Source organism: Sinocyclocheilus anshuiensis, unplaced genomic scaffold, assembly GCF_001515605.1.
Source record: "Sinocyclocheilus anshuiensis isolate Anshui unplaced genomic scaffold, SAMN03320099.WGS_v1.1 scaffold1576, whole genome shotgun sequence".
NCBI classification, from domain to species: Eukaryota; Metazoa; Chordata; class Actinopteri; order Cypriniformes; family Cyprinidae; genus Sinocyclocheilus; species Sinocyclocheilus anshuiensis.
The window spans coordinates 478,263-495,789 of record NW_015557202.1 but is presented as its reverse complement, the minus strand read 5'-3'; the positions used below and the strand labels follow the sequence as shown (position 1 = coordinate 495,789).

The following is a 17,527-nucleotide window of genomic DNA, read 5'->3' as shown; positions in this document are numbered from 1 at the left end:
GTTTAAACACGCCCCCACATGTCTACGTCATGATGTGGGAAGATTTGCATAACACCACCCAAATGTTCACGCAAAGAAAGAAGGCATAACTTATTGTTGCTGCCACCATGTTGTGAAGACGCTGTGTGTTTCGTCGCAAAAGCAAATATACTGTTTGGCCTTCCAAAAGAGGACGCGACTAGAAATCAGTGGTTAAGTTGTATTTACAACACTGTTCCAGAACACTTCAACCCAAATATTCAGATGTGTGCATTTGATTTTGATTGATTTTATGGAGGACTGTTTCCTGATCCTGGTAGAGTAGACTACAATGCCGGCTGTTCTGACTCACAGACTGTAAGTACGTTTTCATATTTAAAGAATTTGCCACTGATGATTCAAACGCGAGTTTTGAGCAGTGTAGAGTAGCGCTTGTTGTTTGTCGTTTCTCCGATCACAAATGCAGACATGGTTTAATGTGTACACGGCGCGGCGCGATGCAACGCAACGTGTAAAAAGACAGTATATGTCATTATAGTCCCTAATTATGACTGGATAGCTGGCCAATCAGAACACACCTCGCTTTTCAGACCAAATGAGCTTTGTCAAATTCGACGCGTTTCAGAAAGGCAGGGCATAGAGTCAAGTCAAGTCAAGTCACCTTTATTTATATAGCGCTTCCGTATTTTTTAATAATATTACCATAGAGGAGAAACAATAATGTACAGTATGTGGAAAATAATGTTTTGTTTTTTTTTTACCTTAAACCGCATAAACATTTCATTACACCAAATACACAAAATAATGTTCTTTTTAGAAACATCATATGACCCCTTTAATACTTTTTTAGTCTAAACGCAGAGCTATTGGCTGATGTTCTTGTGATGCGCTTAATGTCAGCGAAATCATCTCTCAATATCTCCAAAATTGAATATTACATGTAATTTTCAGGCGGTCTTATGTCTACAAAACGTGTTATTCAAGAACTAAATGCAACCCCTATTAATGTCAAATCAAATTAAATATATTTTTATGACATTTTTGCACGAGGTTAACCTGCAGATGTCTCAGAGACTCGATCATCAGTTCACATCCGTCTTACAATATCGATCGATGCTGTCAAAGTCTCAATTCTTCCTCATTTCACATTCAACAAATATATTATACATTTCTAAAAAAAAAAAAAAACTTTTACTGAATTTTAGTTGATGTGTAAAACGTAATAAAACCTGTCTGAAGCGGTTTAAAACATAAATGCGTGTTGATCGAGTCACTCGGTCATCCTCTAGTTTCCCCTGAATCCCAGCGCACAGGCTGGCAATGGCATGTGATTGAGGTGGAAAAGCTGTCTGGATTTTGAGGTGTGAAAAGGGCTGTCTGCCCTCACCACAGGACCGAGAGGAAGGGAGGGAGTCCCAAACAACGACTCACACTTAAAGTGGACGACAGAACAATAAACTGATACTTGCTGTTATTTTGATCATTTTTGCCGCAAGGACAATGCAGTAAACTCCTGCCGTCGCTGGATTCATTCAATTATTATTGCTGTTTCCACGACCTGACTCGTGGACACACACACAGCAGTCCATCCGAATATAACTTAAAGAACTACAGCTTGTTGCTTCTGTTTTAACTTTTGGCTGCTGGTTCTGTCTTAAGAAAAGGGTGATCTGAAACTTTGCACTTTCGTATTTTTTAGGGTTTGATACGTGTTTAAATACACTATCAAAGCTTCTTTTTTTTTTTATCCGTATTTTCTTATTTTTTGCCGACCACGTAGCTACAGTGCTCAGTAATGTAAACATAGACTAGACTCGCGCGTACATAATTTATATTCCAACTGTGAAACAAAGAAAAATATGGGAAACTCCAAACGTTCAGTTTGAACAGTGTCGTACTACTACTGTCGCTAGTTTATTCGGGTTTATTTAAACTATTTTTAGCTGTATAGTTGAATACTAAACCAACACACACAAACGAACGGAAACATTGTGACTGAGATTCTCCTGCCACGCGCGTTAAAATCCACCGGACTGGAGTCCTTTACCTGGACGTTACCGTGGAGGTGTATCGAGCATGGAGACGGATTCAGTAACCGGTGGCGACGTGGGCTCGGTTCAGGGAGGCATGATTTCTTTAGACCCAGTGGTCGATGGGATTTTGATGGACTCGTTTTGCCAGCAGCAGGGATGGGTGCGGGTCTACGGTAGGTGATATTCAGTGACCGCGCTTGCTTTAGATCTGTTCACCTTAACACCTCGGTGATTTAACTCACAGGTGCTTTAAATATAATTCTGAGCGTAAATACATTAAATAACCAAATTATTTGGGGTTTTATTTTCTATCAGCCTATAATACCGAAGGGAATTCTGAGTCTTATGTTTACTGAAGCGTTGTCATACAGGACTGTTTATGGCAAGCCGTTTTAACATTTACCCTGCTTCTTATTTGGGGTAATTTCTAGCCTTTCAGTACTGGGGCACAGGCCCCGCATTAAGTAATTTTTATTAAAATGCTGTTATGAATATATTTATTTAAATTGTCTTTACCTGCAGCACAGAGTCAAACTACACACACAATAAGTTGCTTCATCAGTGACAACCCTTAGAAGACATCTGCAAGTTTTGTTTCTTAGAGTGGATTGTAGGTAAATATCCACATCAGTCAGCACTCCATTTGTTTTATTAAAAATAAATATTTTATAAGATTATATCAAAACGGATAAATTTGTGATTCTGGCATTGCTAGTTCTGATTCTAAAGTGCTGGTAGAAAACAACATGCTGATATATTATCAGGAAAAATTATCCTCAAGTTAATATATAGATTTATAATTGTTTTTTTGGTAGGGCACAGAGGTCATTCACTGTTTCTTGTGCCCCAGTAAAAAGGGTCTTGCGATTCACCTGTTCCTTATAACAAAAGTGTTTTCACTAAGGTAAGTGTTCATTATGTGCTAGTACTTGTTCCAGTAGTGACTAGTATTTAAGTTAATCAATAGCATTTGAACATTATTACTTGAAAGTATTTTTCAACGCAACTCAAATTTATACTAATTGTTGCTAGTATCCTATTCCAGTTTATATAGAAACTATTTTAGTACTTATTCCTTAGTTTCTTGTAGCTATTCAAATCATGACTAGTATATATTATAGTTTTTGAGTAACAATTAGCAACATATACTACCTGGAGTTTAATAGTTGATATATAAACCACAGATCTATTGAATAGTTACTAGCTGAACAGATACTAGCCATTGTTGGCTTATTTACTAGTAATTAAAAATTTGTATGAGTAACTTTAAAATAGCTGCTATAGTTTGTTGTATGGACTAATATTAAAGTGGCTTGCCATAGTAACACAGCTCTAATAGAAACATGTTGGTTTAATGGTCATTTTTCCTTACTGTTTGTGACTTAATCTATCAGTTTTCAACTTGAAAAGACACTAGGTTAAATCTTATATCCTTATACATTATATAGTTTGTGTGTGATGGTACAATAAATTTTGTGCCTTTAGTGTGATTGTTTTAACTGTAGTGTAATTTGTAAAGAAACAATGGAATGAATATATGATAGATTCCAATGTGTGTGTATTACGATTTGTGGTTAAGGGAAGGGCTGTGTGGAAAATCCTGGTTACACATAATAGGTCTGAATGTTGATCTGGTTGTGGATAATTATGTCTCCTAGAGTAGTTGTAATTGGAGACGGGGTGCAATAGGGAATAGACAAAGGTTTTATTTTGTTGACACATGAAAATGTGTTCTTGTCATGGTTTCAATTGGAGTTTTAATAGGGGTTGTTAATTTGTTAATGCACATGCAACATTTTAATTCTGAATTACAAGACTGAATAGTAGTGAGCCATGGTAACTGATTGTGTTTCCAGATCTGTTGTTTAATAAGGCTTCTTTAAGGCTGTGTGCACCCTATAGACATGTTGCCAGGGGCTGTTGTCATGGCAGCCTGTTGTCTTCTTATTTAAGGATGTAAGTCGAAACCAGGGACTTCACATGAAATACAGGACATCCAGTTCTGTCAACCCACTGTCACTGACTTTCATTTTCCGCCCCCCACTAATTCTGAGCTGAACCAACTAAAATCAATTTCTAAAAATTATAATATAGATCAACCAACAAATGAAAGGTCAAGTTACCCTAAAAATAAAAAGTGTCATAATTTACTCTCATCCTTATGTCATTCCAAACCTATATTGTTTTCTTTCTTCTGTGGAGCACGAGGAAAAATGAAGAAATTTTACAAAATCTTCTTTTCCATGCACTTAAAATGAATGGGAACTAAAGGTTCAAGCTTCTAAAAGGAGCAATATTAATTTATAAGAAAATTGGTCCATATGACTTGTGGACAAGTCAATCCAAGTTTTCTGAAATCATGTCATATGATGGATAATCTTGACATGCTCCATAGCTCTCTTTGACATGTTCATAAGATTCCAGATTTGTTCGAGCATCATTCCTTTGATACAATCTTAAAATGATAATCAAGTTCACAAAACAAGTCTAGATGTTGAATCGGACTGATTCAATGAGTGAAGTCACTGGATACAATGAATAATGAACAATCAATGAATAGTCAAGCTATTTTATGATTTCACAAGGCTTGGAATATAGTCATATGGACAACCTTTATGAAACTTTTATAGCATTTGAGAATCAGAGACCATCACTGTCTTCCGAATAACTCCTTTTGTGTTCCACGGAACAAATAAAGTCATTTGGTTTTGGAACGACATGAGGATGAGTAAACTATGACACAGTTCTCATTTTGGGTGAACTATCCCTTTGTTTTGAAATACAGAGCAGTTTAATCTTATTTTCCAGGCCTGCACTGGGAAAAAGTTCAAATCCAGATGACGTGTTGTAATGTGTAAAGAATTCACGTTTTCTCCGTTCATGTGCTGCCCAACACCCTATGACATAATTTTCAATTCTTTGGTATTTGTCTTTAACTCATTCCCACTGGTGTAAGCACAAACTCACAGTGAGACAGAAATGAGTCATTACTGACAGTCAGAGAGCAGTCAGACCTCTCACATTAAAGCTGGCCTCAGCATGGATGTCATATCATTCATAATTAAAATGACCAAGGTAGCTACATACTCATCATGTCAAACATCACTTCCTCAGACAGAGTGGAAATGAATCACGGTTTTAAAATAATCAGCGGAGCAGGGACTTTAGTTTTGGTGGTGTTCATTCAGTGACTTGTTATTACTAGGAAGTCTTTTTTTCTGTTTATAGATGTCTGGGGAACCTAATAACATAACTGCTCTTTTATAGTTGATGTTCCTCCCACAGGCTTATTCAAGGGCCATTTGTGTTCTATGTAAATAGTGTTTATGTGCTTTAAATGGGGGTTTGTATTGCATTAGGCAACCTATTCTGTGCACTTTTTGGGTTTGTTGTTGCCTGGAGTTATCTAAGTGAAATTTTGGAGAATATATAAATGCACTTCCTCTAGTCGTTTACACAAAGCTGGCGGGCGTGTAGGTAGCCCTGTCAGATTTGGCATCTGTTTGGGCCTGCTGGTTCAAAAAGTTTGCCTACATCCACAAAGCTTCTTTCATCATGCCCCTCATATTGAAATGGAAAGGTACGGGACGGTTCTGCCATGGTGGATGAAAGTGAATGCTGTTGAATGTTTGTGAAGTTGCTGCTTAGATGTGTTTAATGTTGTAGAGGAAGCTGAGAGAGGGTGGGGAGGGGTGGGAGTGAATGGTGGGATTGTGTTAGCGGCGGACAGCTCAGGATGTGCTCCCCGCTGCACCACCTCCCCTCCACCCAACGTAAGCCGTTCGTTCGTTCATTGTAGCTGTCAGCAGACAGGGCCAGGATTATGATGTAAGCAGACCATTCCGAGAATGACCTCAGTGGACTGGATTCCAAAATTCCAGAGCAACCGGCACCAGTGCGTTCATCATGGCATTCCAGAGCTGAAATAGCTCAATAAGGATGCTGGCCGGCTTGTCTCCTACTCACTTCCCTTATGTATCTGTTAAGAATACTGTTTTCCATGCCAACTTGTCTATTCATGGACTTGTTTTGGCCACGGCTGTTCTTTTCAGCGGTGATTATAAAACATTTCCGTGTGGCCTTTCAATCAGAGAGAAGAGCTGCTAAGTATTAGCAAGTTAAACTGACATCAGTTTCCATGTGCTGCTGATCTGTATGTTCAAGTTCGGGATACACTGCTTTTAATTCTTATTTGATCGAAAATACAGCAACACAGTAATATTGTGAATTTTTTTTTTTTTTTTCAATTTAATATAACTGTTTTCTATTGATATATTTTTATAGAATATATAAATCTTTTAGAAATGTCAAAAAAATTCACATGATCCTTCAAAAATAATTCTAATATGCTTTTGCTCAGAAAACATTTCTTATCAATGTTGAAAACTGCTGTGGTGCTTATTTCTGAGAACTGTAATACATTTTTTAGGATTCTTTGATGAATAGAAAGTTCAGAAGAATAGCATTCATTTGAACTGAAAGACTTTTGTAACATTATAAATGTCTACTGCCACTTTTGATGAATTTAATGCATCCTTGCTGAATGAAAGTATATAAATGACTGACCCCAGAGTATATATCCACTTTTGATACCGATAAATTAAACAGATCTCTTATGTTGGCCAAGGGGTGAATATTCGATCTGTACTTATTATTTGAAAAATAAAAACACTAATCGAATTTAACTGTGTGTTGCTTTGCTGGCTGTAAATGCAGGGAATCCTACGCACGCAAACTTAAAGTCAGTTATAACTAAATGTACTGGGTGGCGCTGTGGAGCATGTTAACAAGTTGATTGTATTTAATCACAGAATGTCGTCTGCCTCCTCGCGAAGTTTGGAATTACTTTGATCTAAATGATCTTACAAAATGGAATTACTTTTGAACAAATAAATCAGTGAAACAATGAGAATCACATGAAATCTAGACACCACTGAGGAAAGTCAGCTGTCCATCACTGCATTCGCGACTGCAGATAAGCACAGCTGTGAGCCGAGGAGAGAGCTGACAGCGAAATGATCTTGAGACATGTGCTTCCTTTAAGTTTCCTCGAGGGAGAGTGGTGTAAGAGCACAAAGTGCTGTAAGAAACTTTGCATACCATTATCTTTGTGTCACTGGAACGTCTGTGTCGGCGCGTTTTCTTATTGTTATCAGACTAAGGAGCCAACTTTCACCCGAGCATGTGGATATTTTTTTCTCAACATTATCATGTGAAACAGTATAAACACGATAAGCATAGGCCGACTTGAGTGCTTGCTCTGCTTGAGCTTGAATGCTTTTGTTCTTCATATATATAGCCTAGCCTGTTTGTTTTCAACTAAAAGAAAGCCTTGAGATATAACGTAACATTGTTGTAGAACATTGTTTTGTCTAATGCCTAATCATAAGCTTGTTCAGCAATGGTGACAAAAACTTGATTATTAAAAAAATAACATCTTTCTCCTTAAACGTCATTTTAATAAATGGATATTAATTTTTTATGAGTCCAAATATTCAAATACAATATTTTTGAGAAATGCCCATCACTAACCAATATGATTTCCCATAGGCCAATGCTGTGTATCTATGGATCAGTAGAGCAGCAGCAGCTATGTCTAATTTTGTTGTTGAGTTTCTGCATCCAAGTTTCTGTTTAAAATTCAATTGCAAAGTCAGATTTAATTAAGTTTAAATGACTCAATGTGTCCTTGACTTGCCTCTCCATTAATCCCTGATTTTCAGTCTATTAAGCACCTTATAGATAAGGATTAGGCCCTGTTTAATGCGGATTGTGGATGCTCACTTTGTCATTTACATAGACTCTCGTTTCTAAGCTTATTAAAGGTTTGCTGGAAACGGGGAAAATGAGAAGCTTATCTTCTAGCACTTCTTCTCGGAACCAACTGGGATGATGACAGTTTTTCAGTGATTTCTGTCACAAAGAGTGATGAGTTGTGTGGAACACATGCTGCCTAGTCAAGTTCCTCATCAAGTTTGATGCAGTTCCCAGGTACTCCACACCAGTGTGTTGGTGAGTTGCCTGCGGTGCTGAACGTTCAGTTTGAAAAGCCCCTTAATTGGAGAGTCCTGAATTGAGTTCACTGTAGTCACAAGAGTTTCACATGCTCGACTCTGATGCACCAGGCTGCCTGCTTTGCCTCCTCTCACAAGGCTGGTTCAAAGGTGCCTTTGTCTTCTTAGATATTTTAAAAGAACATGCTGATAGTTCTGGACAGGTCATCTGAATAAATGAATGAATACTCTTTTTTTTATTTTTTTTTATTGATGCTTTAGTTTTAAGTGTGCATGTTTTAGCCTCTTGGAGAGGTCAGTAGAGTGCGGCGGTCTGGTGTTTCCCAGGAGACGAAGGCAGGTATCTGTCAGTTCTCCACCCTTTCCTTTCACTCATGGAGACTGAGTGGCTGGAAGACGATGTGATGGGATTCCAGGCGTTACCTGAAAACACAGGAAGCCCCCTTTCCTGTTTTCAGGCCTGTGCCTGATCATTCTTGGATAAATATTTTGCTCCTCGTCTTGCAATAGAACATGGTGCTGAAGAACATTATAATGCCCTGTATTTTTTGTATTACTACATGACTTTCTGGAGTACTTGATTCTTATTTGTCAATCACAGCATTCTGTGGTCAAATATGTTTCTGTAATGACTGCTAGCTGTGGTAGTTTCATATTGTGTGTATCACTCTGTGGTCTCTTCTCACAAAATAAGGTCATTTCAGATCAATATTTCATATAAATTTTTTATTTATTTGGTAAGTAGTCATGAAATAAGCAGGATAATGTTCAGTAAGGTGGTTATCACAAAATGAACCCCTTCAGGATGATACAAAATCCCTGAATTTGGTTTGAAATTTGCTTTTTTTCCCAGTGATTAATGATCTTGTCTTAAAATTAGCTAATTTTTATGCATGCAACTGAACTTTGCTTTAAATTTTTCTCTTTATAAATGAATGTCTGTTTCAGCACCCAGATAACCTTTGCAGCTTGTGTTCTCCCATCTGAACATTAATTCCACGTGCAAGAGATCTCATGAAAGAATTCCTGCCACTCTGTGCTATCGATTAGAGCATGTCATCAGACCGGTGGCATGTGCTTCCTGCCTGCTCTTTTAAAGGCTGATATAGGAGTGTTACTTCCCCCCTAGGACTCATGGATTGTCAGAATTGATTGGCTTAATTGGTTTGATTGTGACAACACCCCTAAGGTTAAACAACATCCTCTTGTTAACCAACTCATGTCTCTGCATTAGAAATGCACTGAGGATTTGGTGCCTTTGGATTTCTATGGCTGGAATGAGACTCATCCGTGCCCATAAGTAGCCCAATCCAATTATAAAATTCCACAATTTGTATTTATCCAGTGTAGCTGTGCATTCAGTGATAATTCATTAGAAGTTGCTCAAGGTCGGGCTGTATCCTCTGAGCAGCATATTCTATTAATTAAATGCTCTCTTGCCCCGAGTTAATGTAACTCGTGTGTTTTATCACAGCCCTTTGATGGATGTGATTCATTACGGCTGAGCAGGTCGAATGCAAAATGCATCAATAAAGCATCCGCTCATCTGGAATCATCTGAGCCAAGCTGTCAAGAGGGAAGTATATCTTCTCTGGCCTGTATGGTACACCTGCCATTGATAAAGATACGCATGGTTGGCAGATACAAGGAAGAAAATGAGCAAGATATCCAAAGGGAAACGATAAGGGATGGAGAAACATGAGAAAGACGAGGTGGTCTGATTCAAGATAAACCTTCAGGTTCTTTTTTTTTTTTTACATTCAGCACTGCTATAATTGATGACTGCTCATATTTGGTTGCCACTTCCTCTTCGTAAAAGCCTGGATGGTAATTTTCCACCTGTCTGCTCTGATTCACCATGACCACTCTGAGCAAAAATGCCTGAATAAAAAGGATAATAAAAGCCATGCTGCAGTCGGACTTCCACAATCTCATGTTACAGGCAGAGACTCATGTGACGCCAAGGTTATTTGATATGCTCTCACAGGAACCAGAGCCCTCAGTGTTTAGTTTTCGCCCACAGCAGCACCTTAACGTAACTTTATTCTAAAGCTTTTACCGTTTGGCTTTGTCGGTACACTTAAGGCAACTGCGTTTATTTAGGAAGGCTTGGCGTGCGTAAACATTGAGCCTGAAGCGATTTCAACATCTTTGTTGCAATAAATTTGGAGCAGGTATTGTAGAGCTCCGGTGTACTCAGAGTTCAGCAAATGGTTTGCTCAGTCCACTAAGCACATATAACGCAATGTCTGTCATACACAATGCTTCACTTTAGCTGGCTTGTTTGAGGAAAGCATGAGGTACTGAATGACATCATGATGCATAACAAGGCCCCTCCCTTTAGCAGAGCTAGCGTTTGATTGGTTGACACCAGCTGTGTGTGTCCATGTGTGCGCTCTCTTGCATGTCTTCCTCTGGAAGATGGACGGTTGGTAGGTGTAGCTGCTGTTTTGTAATGGGCTTGATGACAGCAGTGGCATTATACCAAGCAATCCTTTTGTCCTTGGTTGAATATTTCCTACTGATTGTCGTTACTGTAAAAAAAAAATAATTCTACTGCAATGCAGTAGTGAAAAAGTACAAAATGTACAAATATATCTTTTTTTCACATTACAGTAAGAGAACATATACAGTTAGGAAGGAAATCAGATTTGGAGCAATAGGATTCCAGCATCCTAATGCAGTAAACAGCTGTCTGTCAAACAAAAGAAAAAGAGAAAATCTCTCACTGCTCTTGACTTTATAACCTTTGTAAGCTTTATGGCTCAATGTATATTAAATTCATGTGAAGATTATGCAGTGTTTTAGTTTTACATTTGATTATTCAGTTTCTGTATTGTTTCTTACTTGAATGCTACTGTTAAATGCATCTAATGTAGGCCTACCTGAATGTTAAAGCACTGTTTATTTCATTTGTATCTTTGTTTTATTGTATTTGTCCTATTATTTTGTAGTTCTTATTTTTAATAAGAAAGATAAATTAAAATAAAAATAAGTAGCCATCTGTCACGAGTGCACTGCTGAGCGGAGTGAGGAGCAAGGAACGGAGAGAGACGAGGAGTACATCAATCCAAATGGGTTTAATTGACACAAAGGAACACGGAACACTCACGCTATACATGAAGACATGAACAATACCGGACGCTGAACTAAAGACAGGGAACACTATTTAAACACATGACAGGATGAGGAGAGGACGAGACACACCTGGGATCAATAGACATAAAACAGGGAACACCTGGAATCAAATCAACCTAATCAGGAAAGGAGCAGGAAACTAACCAAATATGGGCATAGGAAGGCACATGGGGAGCAAGACACACACAAAACACGGAACAAAGTCTGACATAACTCCCCCCCTCCCGGAAGGCACGTCCTCGCGCCACACAACATCCAACGGGGAGGGGCGCTCTGGAGGTCCCTCAGGACAGACACGAGACGGCGGGCCTCCAGAGCGGTACCCGTTCTGGGTGCCATGTTGGATCAGGAGCCTCGGGAGGCCATCGCGGAGCAGGGGACGCGGGAGGCCATGGCGGAGCAGGGGACGCGGGAGGCTACGTGGTGCTGGCACTGGAGGGTGCTGTGGAGGAGCAGGCACAGCAAAGCGCTTACGAGGAGCTGGCACTAGAGGGTGCTCTGGAGGAGCAGGCACAGCAAAGCGCTTTTGAGGAGCTGGGACTGGAGCGAGCTCTGGGGCTGGAGCCGACACTGGAGCGAGCTCTGGGGCTGGAGCCGACACTGGAGCGAGCTCCACATGGATATTTGGCGGGCTTGCCACATTAATGTTCAAAGGGCTTGCCATATTAACAGCCAGCTGAATTGACTCGGGAACTGCCGGCAGAGGGGTTCTGGATCGGGATCGGAGACTCTCCAGACACCGGATGACTGTCTCCTTCCAGTCGAGGTCGGTCGTGTCTGGGAGCTCCGTAGGATGATGGAACGTCATCCCGATCCGGAACAGCGTCGCGAGGGTTTCCCCCTCGAGGGAGCTGGCCAGGGCGAGCGGCACAAACGCCCTCGTGAAGACGATAGGGTCTGGGCTCGCTTGAGCCACTGTGATGAACAGTGCTCGTTCCTCCATTATGGCAGGGAGAGACGCACGGGAAAAAACAAAAACAAAACTCTTTTTAGAAAAGCCAAAAAACAAACGGGGGGAAAAAGGCGCCGCTCACTTTCTGTATCGGTCCGGTATTCTGTCACGAGTGCACTGCTGAGCGGAGCGAGGAGCAAGGAACGGAGAGAGATGAGGAGTACATCAATCCAAATGGGTTTAATTGACAACACGGAACACTCACGCTATACATGAAGACATGAACAATACCGGACGCTGAACTAAAGAAAGGGAACACTATTTAAACACATGACAGGATGAGGAGAGGACGAGACACACCTGGGATCAGTAGACATGAAACAGGGAACACCTGGAATCAAATCAACCTAATCAGGAAAGGAGCAGGAAACTAACCAAATATGGGCATAGGAAGGCACATGGGGAGCAAGACACACACAAAACACGGAACAAAGTCTGACACCGTCCACCCCTAGTTTCAGGTGTTTTAGTTTACTTGGATGTTCTTGATGTTAAGTTTTAGGTTGATTATAACTATATGTTACCAAGTTGAGCAAAGAGTTTTTGTTATCTAAATAGTGGTGGCATTATTATTATTATTATGATTTTTGTTTACATTTATGTCAAAATTACATTTTCAGATTTGTGACCATGCTTTTTTGTAATGCTAAAACACTGCTGGTCACTTTCAAAATCTGTAGTGATGCTTTCTTTTCCAAGAATGTGAAACATATATATTGGTTATATAATTTTCAGTTTTTATAAATATAATTTAAATTAATTTCACACGCTTAAAGCAATATCGTATCGAATATATCGCATTCTTTAACAAGATAACGCATATCGCATTTTTATTCAGTATCACACAGCTAGTTAATAAAATACTTTTTTCATATAGTAGGCTACCTATAATTGAAAAGGGTAAGTGTTAAAGGGGTCATATGATGCAATTTCAATTTTTCTTTTGTCTTTGGAGTGTTACAAGCTGTTCGTGAATAGATAAGATCCCTAAAGTTGCAAAGACTAAAGTCTCAAACCCAAAGAGATATTCTTTATAAAAGTTAAGACTGGTCCACGCCCTCCTAAAACACCTCGTTTAAACATGCCCCCACAAGTCTATGTCACTGTGTGGGAAGATTTGCATAACACCGCCCAAATGTTCACGCAAAGAAAGAAGGCGTAACTTTGATTCTTGGCTCGGGCATGGCGTTCTGAATCCGCGCTGTCTGAGCTCGACGAGCGCGCCTGCTCGCTTCCCCCGTCTGCGCGTCCTGAAGCGCTTGATCAGCGCAGCAGCTCCGCCGACTACTACGTTCAACAAAACGTCCGAATAAACGAAATCCGGTAGAAGATTGTGTGGCGTGTTCTGCCGAATGTTCAGCAGCTCATCCCTGGTAAAACTGATCGTGTTTGAGAAACAAAAAACAGGAAAAACTAACAAAAACAATACAAACACTGGAGAGCCAAACACTGAGGCTGCCGTCTGCGGCGCCATCGCTGGCGTTTCCATGGTTTTATGTTTACACGGCGCGATACGCAACACAGCATGTAAAAAGACAATATAAGTCATTATAATCAGTAATTATGTCCCCACTGGATGCAACAAATGCCTCGTTTGCAATTGGTTTTATTGGTTTTGTCTCGTCGCGCCGGGACATGACATCACAGTATGGTAAGGGGCCTAACATTTCTGTCACACGCTTGAGGTATTCAGCCAATCACAATGCACTGGATAGCTGGCCAATCAGCGCATCCCTCGCTTTTCAGAACGATTAGCTTTGTAAAAATCGGCGCGTTTCAGAAAGGCGGGGCATAGAGAAGCAACAATAATGTACAGTATGTGGAAAATAATGTGTTTTTTTAACTTTAAACCACATATTCATTATTCATTACACCAAATACACAAAATAATGTTCTTTTTAGCAATGTCATATGACCCCTTTAATAATAAAAATGTATGGTCTTAAAAATAGGCTTTATTTTAAGCATTTTTATACATAACCATTCAAATGTTTGGGGTTGTTAAAAGTTTTTTTTTTTGAAAGAAGTTGCACTACTTGTTGTGTATGCCTTATCAAAATGATCAGTTTTTTTATTCAGCCCATGTTCTGTTCATTTTGCGTATTTTTGGGCCATTCAGTTCATAGTAATATGAATTATTTTGATGGTTGAGGGTTTCTTTTAGGTTCAAATTTGGAACAATTTTGGTCCTTTGTTTAGGTTGCCAATTTTATTCATTGTAAAATCTGGGTCGGAAAGCAAAAGCACTGTTCCTTCACTTTAATAGTGAGCCATTACAGACATTATCTGTAATGTGGGTGCCAGCCAATTCTGTCAGATATGACGGTCAGGTCTTGCATTTGAATCTTGAAATTACGTGTTCCAGCCTGATGGTTGTTATGGAGTGTCTTTTTGATGTAGAAGTTTGTGTTGTGCGCTGTTTGCTCTGCAAATGACTGGTAAGAGTCACAGATCACACTTCACTGCTTAGCAATGCTGTGCAAACTGCCAAAAGAGAGCAGAGCACGAAAGGCTAAAGAAAATCAGACTTCCCTTAGTGTGTTTTCATGCACTTTGCAGTTTTGCAGACCCTAAGGATATTAGGCAACTCTGAAAGCCCCATTTGATTCGTTGATCGAGAATGGCTAAATGGGGTCAGGCGCTGCGGGCTCCTCTGATTCTGACTCACCGAAGTCTACTGTGGGAAGCATCCAGAGTTTTACCATGCTAATGTACAGCTACAGTACCACAATTGAAAAAGCTCTACGGTTACTTCATAAAAGATTTCAGATGCCTATCACTTAGTCTGAGATAAGCCCCATTGATCTGGCGCCTTCGCATAAATAGACGTCTGCATCATTAAGACATTGAAGGTATGTGTACAGGGTGTGTTTGTTTGTCGTTCAGTTTGCTTTCAACATTATCTATTTGCGTACATTTTGTAAATGCATTGTCAGTCTTGTTTGTGCGTGTGCATCACCGTGAAATATCTTTCCGAGTTTTGTGGGCCATCTCATCTATTTTGCAGAAGACCTTTAGTCTTGTGTTTCCACTCAGTCTGTTACTGTCTTATCAGGGCTTTGCAGTGAACTGGACACGTACAGTGAGGCAGGTGAAGCCGAGCTCTTGTTCCTGACATCCTTTTCCCATCTTAAAGAGTCCTTTGAGGCACAAACAATAGGACAGCAGTCCTACTCCAAAAGAACTGCATCATTTGTCCTCTTAGTTCTCAAATGTGAAGGGCTATTCTTAGTAAGATTAAAATAAAAATGTTAAAGCGATAGTTCACAGAGAAATAAAAATTAAAGATTTAAATTTCTGGTTCCCTCGACAAAAACCCATGGATTTTTTTTTTTTTTTTTTTGGATTATCACAGAAAATAGCAAAAGTTTATGTATCTTACATGTTTATTATGATAATCTTAAAGGGGTCATATGATGCGATTTCAAGTTTTCCTTTCTCTTTGGAGTGTTACAAGCTGTTCGTGAATAGATAAGATCCCTAAAGTTGCAAAGACTAAAGTCTCAAATAGTGGTCGACCGATATATCGCAAAGCCGTTATATCGGCCGATATTTGGCATTTTTCAAATGTCGGCATTGGCCGATAAGTTTTTCTGTTTGGCCGATGCGTTCGAGGAGGGACTTTTATTTTGACGGCGCACCTGACTTTTATTTTGACGGCGCTGAGAGCGGCAGCGCCTGAGCACATAGTGCTCACATTATCCCTCTTGTTTGCCGTCGTCTTGATACATATAGAAGTCTGTCTAATAATCCAATAGAGGTGTTAAACAAAGGAATTAAAATGCATTTTGTATGTTTCTCTTATTGCTTCATACGTTTGTTATATTTGACTGTAAGTGCCCTGCGAAGTGGACATTACCGGATATTTCGCCATGATTCCAGTTTGAAGGGAGCGTATATGTTCCAGACAAAGGGCATTTAAGTGTGCGAGACGTGAATTTAAATTGTATTTATTTACAGAGGTATATGATGTCCCACTTCACGCTTCTCTAGTAAGTTTCGTATGTGTGTGAAGACGCTGCAGGCAGCGGCGCAGCGTAAATCTGTAAATGAATATTCCGAATTGAAGTAAACTTCAACGGATTTCCCCTGCTCAGGGAGTAGGGAGCAATGGACCATGTCAATTGGAACACAGTTCATGCACGGAGCTCACTTTTAACGAGATGATGATCTGAATCAGGTGTGTTAACAAAGAGAGACATGCAAAACATGCAGAGCGGGGATACGCGAGAACTGGAATTGAGAACCGCTGATCTAAAGTATAAGTATGTTTATTTTACAAATTAATTTTTTAATCCATTTTCAAATGATTTCAAATTCCTTAAATATTAATTAAAATAAATATATATATCAATTATATCGGCCATCAGCCACCCTGTTTTCCAAGATATCGGCGTCGGCATCGGCTCTAAAAAAAACAATATCGGTCGACCACTAGTCTCAAACCCAAAGAGATATTCTTTATAAAAGTTAAGACTCGTCCACGCCCTCCTAAAACGCTTCGTTTAAACACGCCCCCACATGTCTACGTCACTGTGTGGGAAGATTTGCATAACACCGCCCAAATGTTCATGCAAAGAAGAAGGCTTAACTTTGATTCTCGCTGTAGAATTGTTGCTGCGAAATTTCGTTGTGAAAGAAACTACTTTGTTTGGCCTTCCAAAAGAGGACAACTAGAAATCAGTGGTTAAGTTGTATTTACAACACTGTTCCAGAACAGTTCAAACCAAATATTCAGATTTGTGCAACGCATTTTACGTTCGTTGTGAAAGCGAAACTACTTTGTTTGGCCTTTCAAAAGAGAACACGACTAGAAATCAGTGGTTAAGTTGTATTTACAACACTGTTCCAGAACAGTTCAAACCAAATATTCAGATTTGTGCAACGCATTTTACGGAGGACTAGGACTGTTTCTTGGAAGAGTAGCCTACAATGCCGGTGTTCTGACAAATAATGCTGACTCACAGCCTGTAAGTACGTTTTCATATTTAAAGGATTTGCCACTGACGATTCAAACGCGAGTTTTGAGCAGTGTAGAGTAGCGCTTGTTGTTTGTCGTTTCTCCGATCACAAATGCAGACATGGTTTTATGTTTACGTGGCTCGATACGCAACGCAACGCGTAAAAAGACAGTATAAGTCATTATAATCCATAATTATGTCCCCACTGGATGCTACAAATGCCTCGTTTGTAATTGGTTTTATTGGTTTTGTCTCGTCGCGCCGGGACACGGCATCACAGGATGTAACATTTCCGTCACACGCTTGAGGTATTCGGCCAAGCTGACCAATCAGAGCACACCTCGCTTTTCAGAATGATGAGCTTTGTAAAAATCAACGCGTTTCAGAAAGGCGGGGCATAAATGAGAAAAATTAATGTACAGTATGTGGAAAATAATGTTTTTTTAAACT

The 17,527-nt window shown here is 39.6% G+C and overlaps 1 protein-coding gene and 1 long non-coding RNA gene across 2 annotated transcripts in view; one reads left to right on the top strand and one right to left on the bottom strand.

Moving 5' to 3' along the window:
* Positions 1–1,294: 1,294 nt before the first annotated feature.
* The window catches only part of LOC107678931 (ras GTPase-activating protein nGAP-like), an 85,039-nt gene continuing 68,806 nt past the window's right edge, over positions 1,295–17,527 (top strand). The window contains exon 1 of the mRNA XM_016474332.1: positions 1,295–2,185. Coding sequence (XP_016329818.1) covers positions 2,056–2,185 — 130 coding nt within the window. The 5' untranslated portion in view covers positions 1,295–2,055. The remainder of the gene's footprint in view (positions 2,186–17,527) is intronic.
* The window catches only part of LOC107678932 (uncharacterized), a 19,111-nt gene continuing 6,514 nt past the window's right edge, over positions 4,931–17,527 (bottom strand). The window contains exons 2-3 of the long non-coding RNA XR_001632989.1: positions 15,751–15,757; positions 4,931–4,942 (exon numbers count right to left, since the gene is read on the bottom strand). This is a non-coding gene — a long non-coding RNA (uncharacterized LOC107678932). The remainder of the gene's footprint in view (positions 4,943–15,750; positions 15,758–17,527) is intronic.